Genomic DNA, 15934 nt, shown 5'->3' with positions numbered 1-15934 from the left:
TCTCTCTCTCTCTCTCTCTCTCTCTCTCTCTCTCTCTCTCTCTCTCTCTCTCTCTCTCTTTGGTTTTTCGAGACAGGGTTTCTCTGTGTAAAATCCCCGACTGTCCTAGAACTGGCTTTGTAAACCAGGCTGGCCTCGAACTCACAGAGATCTGCCTGCCTCTGCCTCCTGAGTGCTGGTATTAAAAGCATGTGCCACCACCATCCAGCCCAATTCTGCTTTTCAAATAACTCACAAATCCGTCCCCTTTCTTCCCATCGTCACTAAGCTTGCACCTTTAGCTCTCAAGACTATCTCAAAAATATGGATTCAATTTTCTTTTTTATTATTTCTTAATTCTTAATTGTGTGAATATGAGGGGCTGCACATAAGTACAGTACCCACTGAAGCCAGAAGAGGGCATCAGGTCTCCTGAGATGGAGTTACAGGCATGGGTGCTGGGAACTAAACACAGGTCCTCTGGAAGAGCAGTGTGATCCCTTTACCACTGAGTGTCTCTTCAGCCCGTGCTGAAATTCTGATGTGGGCATGTTGACTGGCCTCTGCCTGGAAATTAAAACCCCTTCCTCCATTTTCTGTGCAGTTCCTCCCCATCAACTTGGCTTCACTGCCTCTTCTACTAACTCCTTTAAGAATAAACCCTTCAGCCGGGTGGTGGTGGCACATGCCTTAAACCCAGCACTCGGGAGTCAGGGCAGGCAGATCTCTGTTTGAGACTAGCCTGGTCTACAGAGCAAGTTCCAGGACAGCTAGGACTGTTACACAGAGAAACCCTGTCTTGAAAATAAACAAACACGCAGAATAAACCCTTCCTTTTCTGCTGGGGTGACCCATCGAGACTTGCAGCTGGCTCTGCCCTTCAGGCCTCACCGTCTCCGTACCGCATTCCTGGCTGGGCTCAATCCGGGTCACATGTACCCAGCAGGTTGGCTGTAGGCTTTCCCGGCGCTGATGTAATTGCAGCCTTAGCTCGTCTCTCATCACCTCCTCCCTTCTGCTTTCTGACTTCCATTCGTTGGCATCATTTCCTTTCCTGTTATTTATGTCTTTGTGATTTCTGCCTAGTTAAGGAAATTAATAAGGTCCCAGGCTGGAGAGGTGGCTAAACAAGTAAGAGCATGTGTTGTTCTTGCAGACGACCTGGGTTAGATTCCCAGCACCACCCACATGACAGCCTAGAGCTCCCTGTACCTGTAGTTCCAGGAAATCCAGCACCCTCTTCTGGCCTCTGCGGGCACCAGGCACACTCACAGGGCATAGACATATCTGCAGGCAAACACTCACACCATAAACCTAATAATCATTAATAAGATCCCTTAACTGTTTTAGCAGCATTTCTGGAGGAAGGGGAGATAAATGGTGAGTTCAATACAGTGTTTGAACATGAGAAGTTTCCCTTGTTGGTACGGAGACAGCAGGGTGCCTGGTCCTGGAGCCCCTGGAGATTACTTCCTCTACTGTGCTGACTCCATGGTAACCACAGCTAGAACTCATGATAGGGGTAAAGGCCTTGGGTTTTCTGCATCTCTTGACAGTATCCCTTTTCTGTGCAGGCAAAATAGTGAGTGACTTACAGGTCATTTTCATTGGGGTGACCCAAATGGCAGGGGCCTTCCAGGACACAGAGAAGCCTGGCCTAGGCTAGGTTTTGACTCCTACTTCCTGTGACTCTCTTTCTTCACATCACTGTGTACAGGATGACGAGAGCCTGAAGCACCTCACACACGAGGAGAAGGACGTCATCCTGTTCTTTGAGGAGACTCTCGATTCCCTGGAATATGACTTTGATGAGCCAGCCCTGTACGACAGTGGCATTCATTGCCACTCTCCACAGTCTCTGGAAGAGAGCCCTTCCAGTCACTCGGAACCTGAAGATGTCATCGATTTAGTCCAAGCAGGCCCCGAGAGCCTTCCAGATGTGGAGAGCCTTCCAGATGTGGCTCACGTAGCAGGTACACACAGGTTCCCACGCCTTTGACTTGGTGTGTGGTGCACCCGAGGCACACCCGCACCTTCTGCTCTGTCTGCCTCTGCTTGTCAGGATAGACGCTCTTGAAGCCCTTTTCAGCCTCTGAAAGGACGAATTATCCTCTTGGTAGTCTCTCCAGCAAGGGGAACTCCAGAAAGACTGAATGAAGAAAGTCAACTGAAAGGAGAGAGAGAGAGAGAGAGAGAGAGAGAGAGAGAGAGAGAGAGAGAGAGAGAGAGAGAGACCAAATGAGCATATAGATTGTGTGGTGTTGTGTGTGTGTGGTGTGTGTTTATGTGTCGCGGGGCACCTGATTTGTCCTGCATGATTATGTCCCATTTCTAACACGCAACTCTGTGAGGTAGTCCTAGAAAGAGCAGACAAGGTGCAGGCCAGCGCCCTCTTTGTATGCCCTGCATCACTGAGCGGAATCTATGACGAGGTGTGCTTATGCCCATTGAACCCTGGGATAGAACTGGGAGGAAACGGTGTGAAAAGTTTCTTAGAGCCTTTGTTTGCCGATGGGAAGTGATATTAACAACAAATGAAGGAGGTACCCAGGACTAGACGAGAGACGAAACAGCGGAAACACGTGTGCTTTGCAGCCTGTAAACACCGGTGTCTGTCATAAGCTTCAGGGGAGGGTGTCTTTCTTTGTGAGACAGGGTCTCTCTGTGCATCTCCAGCTGACCTGGAGCTTGCTGTGTAGCCCAGCCTGACCGAATGCTGTCCTCTGTTTCTGCCTCTCGAGCACTGCGATTACAGTATATGTTACCATTCTTGGCCTATTGTGTTTTCTTGTAAAGCAAACTGCCTTACTCAGAATTGACATCCCACACAAAAGAGCATGGTTTGCAGCCAACCCTGGAGAGAAGAGACATTAAATTTTGCATTTTTTTTTTTACACTTCTGCCTTAAAGTATAGTTTCTAAAGTAACTTGAATCAACTGATCCTTTAAAAAGATTGGATCATGTAATCACACCAGAGAAAATGGGTTTGGAAAATTCAGCACATGTGCCCAGCAATTCTCTAACCTACTATTTTCATATCTTCTTTTGTTTGCTTGCTTTTTGGACACGGTTTCTTTATGTAGTCTTGGTTGTCCTGGAACTCGCTGTGTAAACCAGGCTGGCCTTGAACCATAGAGATCTACCTTCCTCTACCTCCTGAGTACTGAGATTCAAGACGGGCACCCCACATCCTCCACTCAGTGCTTTCTGAAGCCCCCTATGAGGTGGTCATTGTTTGCCCTCCCTGTCACATGCCCCCAGGGTGAGGGAGCCTCAGAAGCATCCCTTTCCAGACTGCTTCCTACCTGGCTGTTTCTGGCTGTAGATCTTCACCACCTTTTCAGGAATCTGTTGGGTCCCAGGGTATGACCCTGGGGTAAATGGACTGACTGCTTTCTTTCTCAGCTTTGCAGAGGACCAGCATTTTGATTAGGCTTTGTAGAGGTTGGTAGTATCCCACTGTGACTTTCTAAAGTTCAGTGGGCAGGAATGCCACGTGTCTACTTTGAGTAGGGTGAAAACTTACGGGGTCTCTTTTCTTTCAGGGGCCACATCTGTTACAAAACAGGGCACTCCTGCTCCTGAAGGTGGGAAACAAGCCGTTGAAAATTCCCTGCCACCGCCAGACCCCAGGGATCCTGAGGTGTTTCCGCTGCCACCCTCTCCGCCTGTCTCTGCGCCCTCTGCCCCCCGAAAGGAGCTGATATCCCCCTCTCCTCCGGTAGAGCATCCCAAACTGTCCCGCTCCGTGCCCACTCCTCTGGTGATTGCTCAGAAAATTTCTGAGAAGTTGGCGGGAAACGAAGCCCTGTCCCCCACGTCCCCTTCAAAGGAGGGCAGGCCTGGGGAATGGAGAATGCCGCCGACTTCGATAGCTTCTCGAAATGGGGACCAGGTCGGCGTGTGGCACCGACACACGGCCCAGCCAGCGCCCAAGGTCCACCGCTTCCCCAGCAACATAAGCGTGACCAACAGCGCGGGCAAGGACTTCAACAAGACTATCTCCAAGGCGGCTGTCAACGTGCAGGAGCGGAAGGCCCAGGTCCTGGCCAACATCAATGGCATGTCCTTCATCGCTGCGGGTGACACGTCATCGGAAGAGCGGTGGCAGAAGGCTGAGGAGCAGAGGGGCGGCTCTGCGGACGGAGGGCGCTCCCAGAACAGGGTGGGCATGGCCGGGGAGCCTGGAGGGTCGCGTGCAGGAGGCCCAACTAGGGCGCAGCAGTCCCGGGCCGTCCAGACCGAGCAGCCGCCAGCGCTGGCCAATGGCTTCCAGAGCGTGCATGAGGCTCTGCGCAGCGAGCCCAGCCCCTTCGTCCCCACCAGCAAGACCATCACCTTCCGTCCAGACCCCGCTGTAGCGGGCAAGCTGGCGCGCCAGAACGCCAGCCGCAGCCTGTACGAGCCGCGCCTGGACGGCTCCCAGGATGCCCGCAAGCGCACAGGCTCTCTCCCCAGGGCTGTGGGCTTCCGGCCACAGGGCATCACAGTGCAGTTCTCAGGCCGTGGCTCCACAGAGGAAGCACGACGTGAGGCCCTGCGCAAGCTCGGGCTGCTGAAGGAGAACTTGTGATGGCCACAGTGGGACTGCCGCAGTGGCTGGGTAGACCCTGTATACCCGCACTGGGTGTTCTATTCTCTAAGCACAGGAGCCGGGTAGCACAAAGTGCAGCGTGTTCAGGGGAAAATGCCTCCGCCCCAACCCCTATGTCCAGTGCAGCGTGGAGCCAGGGGCCAGTGGGGCAAGGACCAGACCCCGGGAGCTGCCCTCTTCCTTTCCTGGGGTCATGGGATAACCTTTAGGACCCGTGGGCTCCCATGGCTACAGATGACCTATGACTTACATATGTCAGGACGGCCTTGGCTGGACTTGGTCCAGGATCTCTGATCTCTGAACCATTAATCCTGCACAGGACTTGAAAGCCAGTGTAGTTCTCTGATGCTCAGGATTCCCCCTCCTCGAAAACTAAAAAGAAATGCTTGTTAAATTGTATAGTGTCAATATACACTTTGAAGTCTAGCTGTTTGTGTGTGTGTATGTGTTTGTATTTTTGAAGAGTAGAAGATGGTACTTTACCAATCTGGATTTGTTTCTTGGCATAATTTGGTTTGCCCCATTTTCTCAACTAGGAAACTCTTAATGAACCCTTTAGAGTAAGATTTACTGTAATTTTGAACTGTAAGAACAAAACAGGATGTCAAGTTTGGAAAAGGTGGTAATTATGAGAAAGCAAGTCTCATGGGGCCGGGGATGTGTGGATGAGTCTGTTGTGTATAAATATGTGTGCCTATGCTAACACACATGAGTACTGTGTGTCTGTGTGTGCACATTTCTTAGGACATAAGTATCTCCTTCTGAAGACACCGTAATCTAACTACAGGATATGAACACTTCCTTTTCTCTCACAGACACCTCGGCATTGTGGTGAGCACTACGAAGTCTTCCTATTATGGAAGTTGGCTAGGGACACATGAACCCCAAGTCCCTTTTCCTCAACGGTGTGTTCTGTTCCCAATTAAAGTAGTATTTCCTGCTTTCAAATAAGCAAGGTAGTTCCTGTTTTTACTTAAGAACATTTTTTTTCCTTTAAAGAAAAATTAAAATCTTCTTTGTCGCCTCCCTAGTTTGTGTTGCGAGGTAGTAGACGGAAGGAAACGATCTGATTGGTTATGCTCCACGAACACTGTCTCGGGACTCACTCGAAGGAGAAAACTGAACTCGGTTACACGGCATGAAGAGTTTTCTCCCAGACTTTGTCTGTTTTACAGAGTTGTGGCCACAAGTGTTATTATCAAAACTATTTAAGGCTGGAGTCTCAAACCTCTAAGAATAGATGGGGAAAGACTGGCCTGGGAGCCACACCCGCGGGTCCGCAGCAGCCCTGTTTCCTTTCCAGCTGAGCATCACTGAGATGCTGGGCTGTTGAAGGCCATTTTCACGGTACTCTGCTCGCCTTGTAAGTTTCATAAGATGAATGATTAGGTTTTATGTCTTCAGAACCATGGTCTAGCAACTCGCCCAGCTCTTTCTTCTTCTGAAGTCTTTGCAAACATTTTTTAATCCTATTTAAGAAAGGGCTTTAAACTTTTAAAAGTACCTTTAATTTTGCTCCTGCTTATGATGGATTTTTTTTTTGACAGGAGTCCGGAGGTTTCTCTTTGACAAAGTCAGATGCCACACACAGTGTTTAATAATTGACGGTATCAATACAGCTGTTACAGACATCCTTCATAGAGGATTTTCCTATCACTTTATCGCGAATAGACTGAGTTTGACTGTAGATTAATATATTCTTGTAATGACATTTTTGAAAAAACATTTTTATCTTACCTATAAACAACTGTATTACATTATGCATGATATTACTTCCTTTTAAAGGGTTATATCTTTTTATTCTATTTATTCATGCTTTCTTTCTATTTAATCCATGATTATATTGACTGTTACTTTGTTTCTTGTGTCCAAAGCCCTAATGATTAAAACCCTATTTTTGTGAATGGTGAGGGCCCTGCCGTGTGTCTTGTCTGCTGAAAAGCATTAGTTTCTTTGCAGTAGTTATGGGGTGTGACGTGTTTGTTTGTTTTCAAGACAGGGTTTCTCTGTAGCTTTGGAGCCTGTCCTGAAACTCACTCTGTAGACCAGGCTGGCCTCGAATTCACAGAGATCTGCCTGTCTCTGCCTCCTGAGTCCGGGATTAAAGAAAGACATGCGCTGCCATCACCCAGCTGTGATGTGACATTCTTAAATGCCATCTAGTTCCCAGTGTTGAAGGACCATAATTCAAAGCAAGATTGTAACGAAAAGCGAAGGTAGATCTAAAGTCCCAGTTTCTCCTCAGGTGACATTATAAACACCCCTTCATCTCTAGAAAACTCTGTTGTGCTACGTAAAAGTCAGGAAACAAACAAAGCAATTTCTCCTTCCCTTTACTATCTATCGATGTCCAAACTAGAGTCCCACAGCACAGCCCTACCTAGCTGTCCCTGGGAGAAGCAGCTGCTCCAGCTCTTGCCTCCTAATCTGCACCCTACCTTAGTGTGCATGGTCATCTTCACAAAATAGGCAGAACCTTTGCCCTTTGATCACTTCCTCACTAAGGTCACATCCTCTTGTAATGCCTGCTCAAGGAGAAAGGGAGGAGTCAAGCTGTAGGACGTTATCCACCAGACCTGCTGAGGCCCCGACACACACTGTGACTGACCACAGAGCCCTCAGCAATCACGAAGCATACAGACAGATGGAGCTACAGAAATAGACTTTTGACTATAGAAGTCTTTGCACGCCGTGCTCGTGGGGAGCAGGGTAGGACCCCATTGAGAACTAGCTTCCACGAGGAGCTTGGTAGAGCTGACCAGAGGCCAATGGAGCCCTGGTATCTCAAAACAAAACAAAGGGAAGTGCATTCTTCCCAAACCCCCAGGGCTTTGGCCCGGAGGATCAGACCTTTCCCAGGATTTAGTGGCGACTTCTGTGCAGGTGATATCAGTTCTTTAACAAGTATTAAAGAGGAAGAAAGATGATAAATATGACAACAATTTACTCTTTTCAAAGAAATGTGTGTCTGCTACACAGCTGTTTTCCTAGCTGGTACAAGTACAATGAAGGCATTGTTTCTCTCTGGCTACTTTATTGACGTGACCTGGGCAAGGTTAATAAACTTAGTTTTGCCCTAAACTGTGTTCTCAAGCTTCTGTCATCCAATAGCGGTGTAGTCTAGAGGAGCAGTAGCCTTGCTTCTCTGGGTCCCTTGTCCTCGCCCTGGTCCCCAGCCAAGACTGCTGGATGGAAGGAGGAAGGGGAGGGTCATGAATGTTCACCTGGAGGGGTTTCTGTTCTCTCTAAAGTGACAAGTCACCAAACAGGTTTTGTGTCTTCTCTTCGCGAGGCTTTCTCCGCCTGGCTTTAAAGTATGGGGACGCGTTCCCATTTCCTTTTCTAATCTACTAGTCGGACAAGCTGTGCTTTCAGATACCCGAGAAAAGAGAAGCCTGGACTGTAAGCTGCCGCGTCCTGGGAATGTCGCTGCTCTTTGTGGCTGAGTTTGAAACGGAGGCCCAGTTGGAAATTCAGTTCAGCCTCTGGCCTCCCATTCAGGGCCAGAATCATCTGCTTTCTCTGGGCATCACGGGGGTGGGGGGTAGGCAGGATGGGGGGTAGAAGCGGCACTGGGAATCTGCTTCTGGAGATGCTGGAGAAACATCACATACTTCTTAGCCTTTGTGGGTGGCAGTTGAAATGCTTTTAAAGGTGCCTTGATTCAGAAAGATACAGCAAAACCATCCTCTGCAGTCCTGTTTCCTAAGACTTCTGGCTGGACGTGTGGTGCACTGCTGTGTTAGCCCTGCTTGGGACGGGGAGGCAGGCAGATGAGTTAAGGTCATCCTCAGCCACAAAGCAATTCTGGGGTCTTCTAAAGACCCAGTCTTCAAAGCACAGCAAAATTCCAGAAATGTTACTCCTTCCTGGTGCTGGTGACGGCAGAGATGGGGGTGGGGAGGCAGCACAAAGAATCCCCAGGAACGGGAACTATTTCCTTCAGTCTTCCTCCTTGTCCTTCCTCTGAACTACACAAACTTTCTCTTGTGCAACTGTTAAAAGAGGAAGGAGGCATAAGGAGGACTTCCAGAAACGTCTGTGTGGCCCACCAGAGAGTCTCCAGTCTAGAGGAGGACAGAGGCTCTTTTGTCTCAGAAATTTCTTACCAGTCCCCCAGGCGCCATTGCTTTAAGGTATCCTGGGATCTAGACTGGGCAGATTAAGAGGGGTCTTCATGGTGTGTTTAATAGAGGTTCTCAAATCCCAAGCTTACCTCAAAATTCTCAGAGCCCGCCAGGTGGTGGTAGCACACGCCTTTAATCCCAGCACTTGGGAGGAAGAGGCAGGCAGAACTCCGTGAGTTTGAGGCCAGCCTGGTCTGCAGAGTGAGTTCCAGGACAGGTTCCAAAGGTTACACAGAGAAACCCTGTCTCGAAAAACAAAACAAAAGCAAGACCAAAAATCCTCAGGGGCCCATCTGTGTCCTCGCTGGGGCCATACTTCTGAGCTTCTGGAGCGTTTGGAAGGGGAAACTCCAAGCTAAAGACTAGCCTCTCTTAAGTTCAGGGCTCCAATCCCCACTGCCACCTATGGAGGCAGGCTGTACCTTCCGGCTGTAGTCACAAAGTCACAGATGGAAGCTGAAGCTAATGGAACCTCGTCACCGACAAACAGGTCACACTTCATCAACTCTAACTACAGATACATGTGTGTGCAGCCAAGCTGCCGAGGGTAGCTTGGAGCCAAAATTCTGGAAACGCTTTCAAAGGGTAAAGCTGAATGAAAAGGAACCCTAGGCCAGGGAGTTGGCGTGGTGCCTGTGTGTGTGCAAGCACGTGTGTGATGCGTACACTCTTCTAGAGTAACCAGGCTGACGTCAGCCTTTGGCATCTCTGATTTGCACTCATTATATTGAGTATATTGGCCTTGAGTGTTGCTGCACAACTAGAGGCCTGACCTTGTTACTAATAATGCCTCTAGGTCTCTGTGGCCTTGGGAAATGACGTAAGCCCTTGGTATGCCTGAAATCAGGTTGCTTGTAAGTTGCTGTGATGGCAAGTTTCAAAGCTCCCTTCAGGTTCCATCTCATTCTATTGCCCAACAGTTTCCTGGCCCATGAAACTAGGTAGACTTTGTCCATCTGTTTGTTTGCTGTCTACTTGTGTGGTGTGTGAGCGTTTGAGTTTGGGGAAGATGCACACACTCTGCTTTGTGAGGCAGATTGAATGAAGAAGGGCTTGTGGAGCCCAGGACACTGTATTAACTGGAGTACCTCCTGCCTATCTTTATACATAAGCCCCTCCAGCCAGGCCTCTTTCCTGAGGACCTCCAACTGCCAGGTTCCACCAAAGAATACTCTAGCTGCCCTAACTGCTGGACCTGCCCCCCTCCCCCCAGAATAAAAAACCCAATCTCAGGATGTGAAATTCCACCAGTCTCTGCCCTGAAAACTTCACCCTCCTGGCAAGAAACTCTATATAAACCTGTATCCTTGTCGGTCTCCTGCTGTTTCCTTCCCTGAGCAGAGGCAGCCACCCTCCCCTTTTCCTACCTCCCAATAAACCTCTGGTGACTGCCAGGATACCTTTCCATCCAAGCTGTTATACTTATATTATAAACGTAATCGTATTCTTTTATGTTCATATCTATGTTTCTGAAGCTTTCTGTAAGGTTTTTTTGTTTGTTTGTTTGTTTGTTTTTTTGTTTTTTCAAGACAGGGTTTCTCTGTGGCTTTGGAGCCTGTCCTGGCACTAGCTCTGTAGACCAGGCTGGTCTCGAACTCACAGAGATCCGCCTGCCTCTGCCTCCCGAGTGCTGGGATTAAAGGCGTGCGCCACCACCGCCCGGCCCTATAAGGTTATTTTTTCAGTGTACTTGTGCGTATGTGTGTACGTGCGTGTGTTTGTGTACTATATGTGCTTGTGTGCACCTGGAGGTGGCAGAGGAAGATTATCAGCTGTCTTCTCCTATCACCGATATCTACCTATTCCCTTGAGACAGGGTCTCTGGATCTCTAGTGAGAGAACTTGGAGCTTAACTGCTTTCAGCTAGTCTGCCACACCCCAACACCCCCACCCCAGCCCCCAGCCCTGTCTCCCAGTGCTGGTGTTACAGGTACATAAAACCATGTTTGACTTTTTATGGGTTCTGGGGATCTGAACTCAGATCCTAATGCTTGAGCAGCAAGCCCTTTTCCCCCAGCAAGCCACCATCATGCACAAGCTACCCTCAATCCTCCAGTCCTCCTACCTGGTCCTCCAGAATCCTGGGAGTACAGGTGTGTGCCACCATGCCTGGATTCTCAGTTCACTCCAAAAAGAGTAGGATTAAGGCGTGTCTAATGTCAGCCAATGGGAGTGTGTCCATGACTACAGAATCTGCTTATTGAGACAGGGTCTCACTGCGTAGCCCAGGCTGACCTCACTCTTGTCCTCCTGCCTCAGCCTCTGGAGCAGTTTGGGTTACAGGAACAAAGCACCTGGCTCTACTTAAAACTAGTTTTCTTATTCTCTAAAGTTTGGGAGGTAAACAAGTAGGTGCCAAATGAAATCGCTTTCTTTTATTCAGCAAAGCCTTGTGTCCCTTGCCCAGGGTGGGTGTTGAGTGGTGATAAATACCCTTTTGGTCCTAAATACCTACCAGGGGTGTGGCATGAGCAGTGGCCACTCAGGAAGGTTCCTCTCCACCGGGTCCTCCTGGGAACCCTGTTTCCACTGCCCTGGTGGCCTACAGTTGCCTCACCTTCCACCCCTCTGTGGATGCTCAAGCCAGGCCAGGGCTGTTCCTCCTAGCCTTCTGTTTTCATCCGTGTGGAGCTGGCTGCACCCCACAAGGTCATCAAGAAGAGGGTGTGTGCATCCCCCTAGTGCCTAGTGCCTCTCTACAGAGCTTTTGTCCTCTCCCTGAGTCACTTCCTGCTCTCTCCCAGGGGCTTGGAGTCTGCACAGCTGAGTCTTTGGGGAGAAGGGAGGGAGTGTGCCAGGACTTGCAGCAAGGGCAGGAGCCTCTGACCTTGGAAGAACCACTTTAAGAGAAGTTCCCTGTTTCCATCCATTCGCCCCAGGACTTGATTTGAAACTCAGAACTACCCTCTGCACAATGGGAACTTGGGGGCAGGAGTTGCCCAGCTGCCCACTGCAATCCTTAGAAGTCATGGCAGGTCCTGGAAAGACTGATAGGCCTCAGTGCGGCACTCTGGTTAGGGCTGCAGGTTCCAAGAAGACACGGATGAGAAGGTGCATGGTCCCCACGTATCTGGCCCCATTCCCTTCATGGTACTACCACAGTGCAAACCCTGGCCCTCTAACCATCTTGGCAGAAATGACGACAGTTCTGCCAATGTCTGCAAATGGTATTGCTGACATTTGTACCCCATTCTGCCGAGAAGTGCCTGCATCAAAGAACACAGTGTTTCCTGCCTTGGGAGGCGCTACCCTTCCCTTAAGCTTGTTGCTATTTTTGTAAATTCTTTTTTCTGGCAATAACTATCTTCTGTGCCTTTAGGCCAGACAGTAAAAAGAACACCTCACAATTTCCTTTTAGTTTTTTTCCCCCTCAGTTCAGTCATTCACCTCCTACAGTCTTAATTCTAGGAATGATTTGCTAATTCTGAACATGAGATCCAGGCAGGGGTGTGGGCACACCTCTGCAATCCCTCACTGGGGAGATGGAGGCTGAAGGATCAGTAGTCTAGGGTGATCCTGGGCTAAACAGTGGACCTGAGGCCAACCTGGGCTACGTGAGACTCTATGAAAACAAACACATCAAGAATTTTGGCCTCTGGATTTCAGATTCCACACAGTGCCCTACGCGTTAGTGAGGAGGAGAGAGGTCCCAAAAGAACTAAACGCCTTGAACCTGGGCATGGAGAGGGTCTAAAGGCCCCGAGGGTTGGTGTGAACTGTGTAGCAGTTAGACTGGCTGGAGGGGGAAGGGTGTCCACCCACACGGAGGATCACCTGCCTCTGAGTCCCCAGCCTGTGACTGCTTACTATGGATCTGACCCTTGGAGTCCCAAGGGGGTTGATCGGGATGAGCCATCCTTAGCTCTCAGGGTCATCAAGGGAACTGAGTGAGATCAGAGGCTTAGCACATGACTGGCTCACACCTCCATCACAACGGCTGTTGCCCACACCACGATGACAGCAGGGAAGTCCCCCACGGCCCTAGGGACCTGAGCAAGATGTGGAGTGATGGCCGCAGCAGGACAGAGCACTCTGCTGTTCCGCGGAGGTCCCCAGCCAGCACGCAGTCTGTGAGGCCTGGCTTCCTGCTTAGAGACACAACCAACTGGCTTTAGATTCCGTTCCACAGGGAACTGAGCTGCAGGGCTTGCCCACTTTCTAAAAATATGTGTCCAGAGTTTGTTTTCCTTCTCTGGGGCTGGGTTTGCCTGGCTTCCTGCTCAGAAACTCAGTGCTGGATCTTGCCGGACATCTGAGCCCATACTTCATGTCGCCTTTCTAGGCCCATGGAGGACTCGAAGCTCTCCCTGGAGCCTCCCTTCTGGGTCTCCTCCCTAGAGGGAATGCCAGGCCAGCTCTGCCAGAACACTGGGGGACTGTGTGGCCAGCAGTGGCCCTGGGATGTGTCCCACACACACCATTTTCATACTATGTAGACCAGGCTAGCCTGGAACTCAGAGATCCACCTACCTCTCCTGAGTGCGGAGATTAAAGGCGTGCACCACCATGCCTGGCAGAGGCTGGGGTTTTAAAGTCCCTTTGTGAGCCTCCAAGGCGTGGCCAGAAAAGAGAGTGTATTCCTCTGCTGAGGTGTACAGTGAAAGAAGTTCCCTAAGGTGCAGAATGGGTGCTGAACTGCAGTATCCGTGACGTGGGGGCCACGTTATACTTACCTTTGCAGCTCCAGTGTACCTGAAGTGGCATCTGGCACATAAAAAAAAAAAAAAAACACACACACACACACACAAAAAAAAACACAAAACAACAACAAAAACAAAACCAGCTAGTAAATTGAACCATTATGAAAGAGTAAGAGCAGTTCAGACTTTACAGAGTCTGTTACTCCCTTAGCAGAAACAGGCAGGCTCAGAGGACAGGGGAGGATGCAGAGTAAACAGACAGACAGACAGACAGACAGACAGACAGAGAGTAAACAGTAGGCTGAGGCCATTTTGAAGAGCCGAGCACGGCACCATAGATGGATAACCAATAGAGATGCTGACAAGGGTCAAGCTCTGATTCCGGCATCTTCCACACGTGGCCTCTGGGTTTACCTTGAATGGCTTCGTCCTATCAGCACGCCCTCCCCTGCTAGGTGCTGTTTGGGGAGCTGAGCACACAGTGGGGAGCAGACCACTCAGGCCGCATCCTCCCCGGCCTGCAGCCCAGGTGTGTGGCAGGGCGGGGGTGGGGAGACAGGCAGGCTGATCTGTAACCATACCGAAGAAGGGCAAATATGGGAACTACAGAACTGAGGGCAGGGACATGGCCAAGCTGATACTTAAAGGAGCAGCCAGAGCTAATAGGACCTAAAGTTTGGCTCAGACAGAAGGAACAGCACTGGAAAAGACCCAGAGCAGGTTAGGAAGAGGAATGTGTGTGAGGAACAGAGCTTGTACTGTCTGTCACTGGACAAACACTGCCCGGAAGTGAGGCAGGGCCTGTGGGAAGATCCGTGGTCCCTGCTCGCCCAGGCGCTACAACCAATAGTCATTCAACAAACAACACCATTTTGTACACTGGGGACACAGTCAAACAGAAGCCAAAAGAAAAAGGAAAGTCCTATTCTTGACCTTGTTATTCTGGTGACGAAGACAGAAAACAAAGGGGGAGCACTTGTGGGGAGAGGGCTAGGGCCGAGAAGTAGCTGGAATTCCTGACAAAACGGGTGGGTGGGGCCCGCGAGTGGAAGGGCTGCGCGGCACAGGTAATTAGGAGTTGGGAATGTGCCAAGTCAGCTCTCAAGTCACCTCGGCAGCTTCAGCCTGATGCCTTCAACATCCCTGCTTGCGGTCAAAGAAGGGAAAATGTCCAGGCTTCCTGGGAAGGAAGAAAACATAGAAAATACTCTCTGCAACGTAGGCCCTGTGCTCTGCCGGTTCACCGCGCAGCGCCCACTGGCTCCCCCGCGCTCTTCTTACTCTGAGCCACCACACTGCAGCACTGCTCGGCAAATGTTTCCAGAACTGAGCCAAGGCTCCTGCAGCTGAGAACAAGGAGCCCCACTTGCTGGGCTTGGCGTTTGGGGTCTCAGTCCCATGCTGTGGGGTGACAGAGCCGTTTCTAAAGCTGGCTCTCCGTCCATCCACTTCCCAGACTGTGTCCGGGCAAATGATGAATGGCGGGCAGGGAGGGGCCTGTGGGTCGGGCTAATCACACTTAATGGGAGACGGAGTCTCGGATCCAGACAGCAGCCACACTGGCTGATCCTCTAATCATAGAGGACGCGGGGTGGGTGTGCCTCCTGCGTGGGTTGGCCGCCTTCGGAGGTGTCAGCATAGGGGAGCCCTCATCAGATTGGACCTTGAACAAAACTTACCTTGGGTTCACATTTTGTGTTTTTGAACACTTTTTTTTAAAGGATGCATTTCCTTTTTAATTATGCGTGTGTGGGGGGGGGTCTGTGTGTGGATATCTAAGTTACAGGCAGCTGTGCAGGGAAACACACTCGGTCCTCCACAAGAACCCACGCCTAGCCACTGAGCCCAAAGCTCAGCCCCTCATTTTGTACGTCTGAAGAAGTGTGACGGAGGAGGAAATGCCTGGAGGTGCAAACTGGTTTATCTGAAAATGAAGATGAGCAGCGGCCGGGCCCTGCCACAAACGTGCTACAGTGGCTTTGTTATGTAAGCGAGCTCAGCCCTCTCTCGCCGGTTTTGGCATGTCTTCCTGCCAGACAATACCTCTCACCAGAGAAGACCCTCGCCAGACACAGCTCCCCCACCTTGAACTACCTGACCTCAAAACTGTGAGCCAACTTGAACTTTTCTTGTTTGTAACTGACCAGGCAGTGGCATTCCAGAATAGCGGCGTGCGGCAGTCTGCAACAGAGCCCACAGTGTCCCTGCAGCAGAGAAGGATGGGGCACTGGGAGCATCTGGGGGGCCCAGCCTGGCTGACGTTTCTCCTCCTACCGCGCCCCCCATCACTGGGCTGGGTTCACTGTGGTGCACGATCAGGTGTCAGCAGTCAGGGTGTCTCCCCAGGAGGACACAGCTGTGGAGGGCACACGCAGCGGGGGCTTCACGCTCCCCGTGCTGAATGCTGTCTGTCATGCTCCACTTTGGAGTAGGTGGCCGGCGAAGTTACACGTTGGAGCTACTGAGACTTCCCTGTCCTCAAACCGTCCAACGAGTGACACACAGAGCCACAGCAGTTACAGTCCTGGACGGTGACAAGGGGTGCAGCCTGAAGAGAGGCCAAGGGTGATTTAGCAACTGGCTCTTCCCAAGA

General features: G+C 50.5%; 1 protein-coding gene across 4 annotated transcripts in view; it reads left to right on the top strand.

Annotated features, from left to right (window-relative positions):
- The window catches only part of Proser2 (proline and serine rich 2), a 31746-nt gene extending 25262 nt beyond the window's left edge, over window positions 1–6484 (top strand). For all 4 annotated transcript variants that reach the window (XM_050150590.1, XM_050150589.1, XM_050150587.1 and 1 more), the window contains 2 exons: window positions 1697–1952; window positions 3526–6484. In XM_050150590.1, coding sequence (XP_050006547.1) covers window positions 1697–1952; window positions 3526–4553 — 1284 coding nt within the window. In that variant the 3' untranslated portion in view covers window positions 4554–6484. The remainder of the gene's footprint in view (window positions 1–1696; window positions 1953–3525) is intronic.
- The last annotated feature ends 9450 nt before the right edge of the window (window positions 6485–15934 follow it).

The sequence above is a fragment of the Alexandromys fortis genome, unplaced genomic scaffold (genome assembly GCF_014885135.2).
Source record: "Alexandromys fortis isolate MF-2015 unplaced genomic scaffold, M_Fortis_MF-2015_v1.1 scaffold_69, whole genome shotgun sequence".
In the NCBI taxonomy this organism is placed as follows: Eukaryota; Metazoa; Chordata; class Mammalia; order Rodentia; family Cricetidae; genus Alexandromys; species Alexandromys fortis.
The sequence above is the reverse complement of the archived record's forward strand: the minus strand, read 5'-3'. Positions and strand labels throughout refer to the sequence as shown.